Raw genomic sequence first — 2498 nt, forward strand, 5'->3', positions numbered from 1 at the left:
TCGCATCAGAGCACAAAACCCAACAGGGAGAGCAACCCAGGCAAGAAATCCATCCTCTCCCTCAGGAGCACGGGGCCCTGTTCCAGCCCCCTGCCCACCAGCAAGCACCGACCTTGGCAGGAGCTGGGGCTGGCCCTGGGCCACCAGCCCCAGCCTTGGACAGGAGTGGGGGAACGCCGCCACGCTACTCTGGCAACGCCGTCTCCCTCGCCCACAAAGAAAAGGCACTGAAAACAATGAGCGGTGCCCTTGTCCACTTGGAAAATCCTGTTCAGGATCAGTTCGGTGGCTTGGGAAAGTCCCGCTGGTGCAAGGGGGTGAGAAGATACATTGGGTGGTCCTTCTGTAAACCACCACAAATCACGTTTCCGGTACTTCCAGCCTTCATTTACTTCAGAGCAGCAGACCTACCGGCATTCACATTTCTTTCCCCACGATCTTTTGTCAAACCCCATCCCGGGGAAAGCCTGTCCCATGTCCCCGTGCCGCAACGCGACGCACCCATGGTGTCCTCCACATCGCAGCTTCCAGGGAGCCCTGATGGCCTTCGCACCCGCAGACCGAGCCCCCTCTTAGTGTGATTCCTTTTTTTAAGAAAAAAAATTAAGAAAAAAAACCCCCAGCAGCGTCACCGATTCCCTCTTCTCTAAGTCATCTGCTGCCTCTCTGGCGCTTTCTCCTGGATGTCCTCGTACTTGGGCGGTGGGGTCAGCGGCTCTATCGTGATAGGGGCGGTGCTGTTCCCCTCCATGAGGTTCAGCCTGATGTCCTTCAGGTGCAGCTTCTCTGACTTGATCCTCCGGATCTTCAGCGGCTTCAGGCGCTTGCTGAGGCGGGAGCTGTGCCGGCCGGGCTGTCGTTCCGTGCCGGCCTCCGCGCCGGCAGCACCCGGCGGCTGGGTGCTTTCCTCCAGCCCCGTCAGTGACTCGTAGGAGGGCAGGGAGACGCTGAGCCTGTTGCTCCTGTCCGAGTCTCTGGGCTCCGAGTAGCCCGTGTTCATCACCTCCTCGTAGCTGGGGACGTAGTACTGGGAAGACGTGTCTTCGTCCTCTTCTTGACTAGAGGGGAAAACAATTGAGGCTATCAGGAGTGCATCGTTGCAGCTTCACTGCAGGTAGGGGATGGAGAGGAGAGAATAAAACAACCCCTCCAAAAAAAAAAAATTATCAACTTCCTTGCCCTTCTACATTATATACCAGTTCCTTTCAGTTTAAGAGACCAGATCATAGAATCGTTGAGGTTGGAAGGAACCTTTAGGATTATCAAGTCCAACCATTAACCCACCCTGACAAAACCACTTCTAAACCATGTTCACAAGTACCACCTCTACCCTTTTTGTCAACACCTCCAGGGATGGCCAATCCACCCCCTCCCTGGGCAGCCTCTTCCAACGTCTGATAACCCTTTCCCTGAAAAAAATTATCCTAATATCCAACCTAAACCTCCCCTGGCATAACTTGAACCTGTTTCCTCTCGTCCTATCACTTGTCACCAGGGAGAAGAGCTCAGCCCCCACCTCTCTGCACCCTCCTTCCAGGGAGCTGTTGAGAGCGAGAAGGTCTCCCCTCAACCTCCTACTTCTCCAGGCTGAACACCCCCAGGGCCCTCAGCCGCTCCTCACCACACTTGTCCTCCAGACCCCTCACCAGCTCCGGTGCCCTTCTCTGGACACGCTCCGGCACCTCAATGTCCTTCTTGTGGTGACGGGCCCCAAAACTGAACGCAGCACTGGAGGTGAGGTCTCACCAGTGCCCGGTACAGGAGGATCACAACCCCACTGAAATATATACAGACAGGTTTTTATTTCCTTGTGACATCCATCTGTCTTTGGTCATCACTCCCTTTGCCCACAAAACCTCTTTACAGGTTGCCCAGCAGTAATCTCTCCCCCCAGCAGAACACTGCCTTCTCCCCTCTCCACAAACCAGTCACCGTACGTTCGGAAGGGACATCGCCACTCCCCGTCTTTGCCCTTTGGATACCTTTCAGGTTGTCTATCTACCTGGAGTTTTAATGCCTGGAGACTCAGCTGCGCCACACGTACCCATCCACGCCAGCGGTACCCGCACACCTATATGTGGCATTTCTCCCGCATTACGAAGTTACCTTTAGAATCTAATAGGGAAAAGCAGTTTTCCAGGTGGATGTGCACAAACAGGGTAACTTCCCCACAGTCTCCGGTGGCCGTTCTCCCCACGCTGCAGCCAGCAAAGCCAGCGTCTCCTCCTGCCACCTCCCACCCCACGCCATCCCGACGTCCCCCTGCCTCTCCCCACACAGGCACAGCCCGCACCGGGGACTGCCACCATTCCCCACTCCGCCGGCACGGCCGGGGGCTTCTCCAGCGCCCCGTGTTTGCTCAGACCGTGACCGCGGCGGCGGCAGCAGCCTTTGCTCCGCTGGTTGGAGTTCCCCGAGCAAACGGCAGAGCCCTGCAGACTTTCACCGGGTCGAAACTCCATTTCCAGCCGCTGCCTAACTCCGGCTGTCTCCCGCCA

The 2498-nt window shown here is 56.7% G+C and overlaps 1 protein-coding gene across 1 annotated transcript in view; it reads right to left on the reverse strand.

Moving 5' to 3' along the window:
• Positions 1 to 646: 646 nt before the first annotated feature.
• LOC104282944 (transmembrane protein 51-like) overlaps positions 647 to 2498 on the reverse strand; it is a 4007-nt gene continuing 2155 nt past the window's right edge. The window contains exon 2 of the mRNA XM_009881077.1: positions 647 to 1058. Coding sequence (XP_009879379.1) covers positions 647 to 1058 — 412 coding nt within the window. The remainder of the gene's footprint in view (positions 1059 to 2498) is intronic.

This window comes from Charadrius vociferus, unplaced genomic scaffold (genome assembly GCF_000708025.1).
Source record: "Charadrius vociferus isolate BGI_N301 unplaced genomic scaffold, ASM70802v2 scaffold663, whole genome shotgun sequence".
Lineage (NCBI taxonomy): Eukaryota > Metazoa > Chordata > Aves > Charadriiformes > Charadriidae > Charadrius > Charadrius vociferus.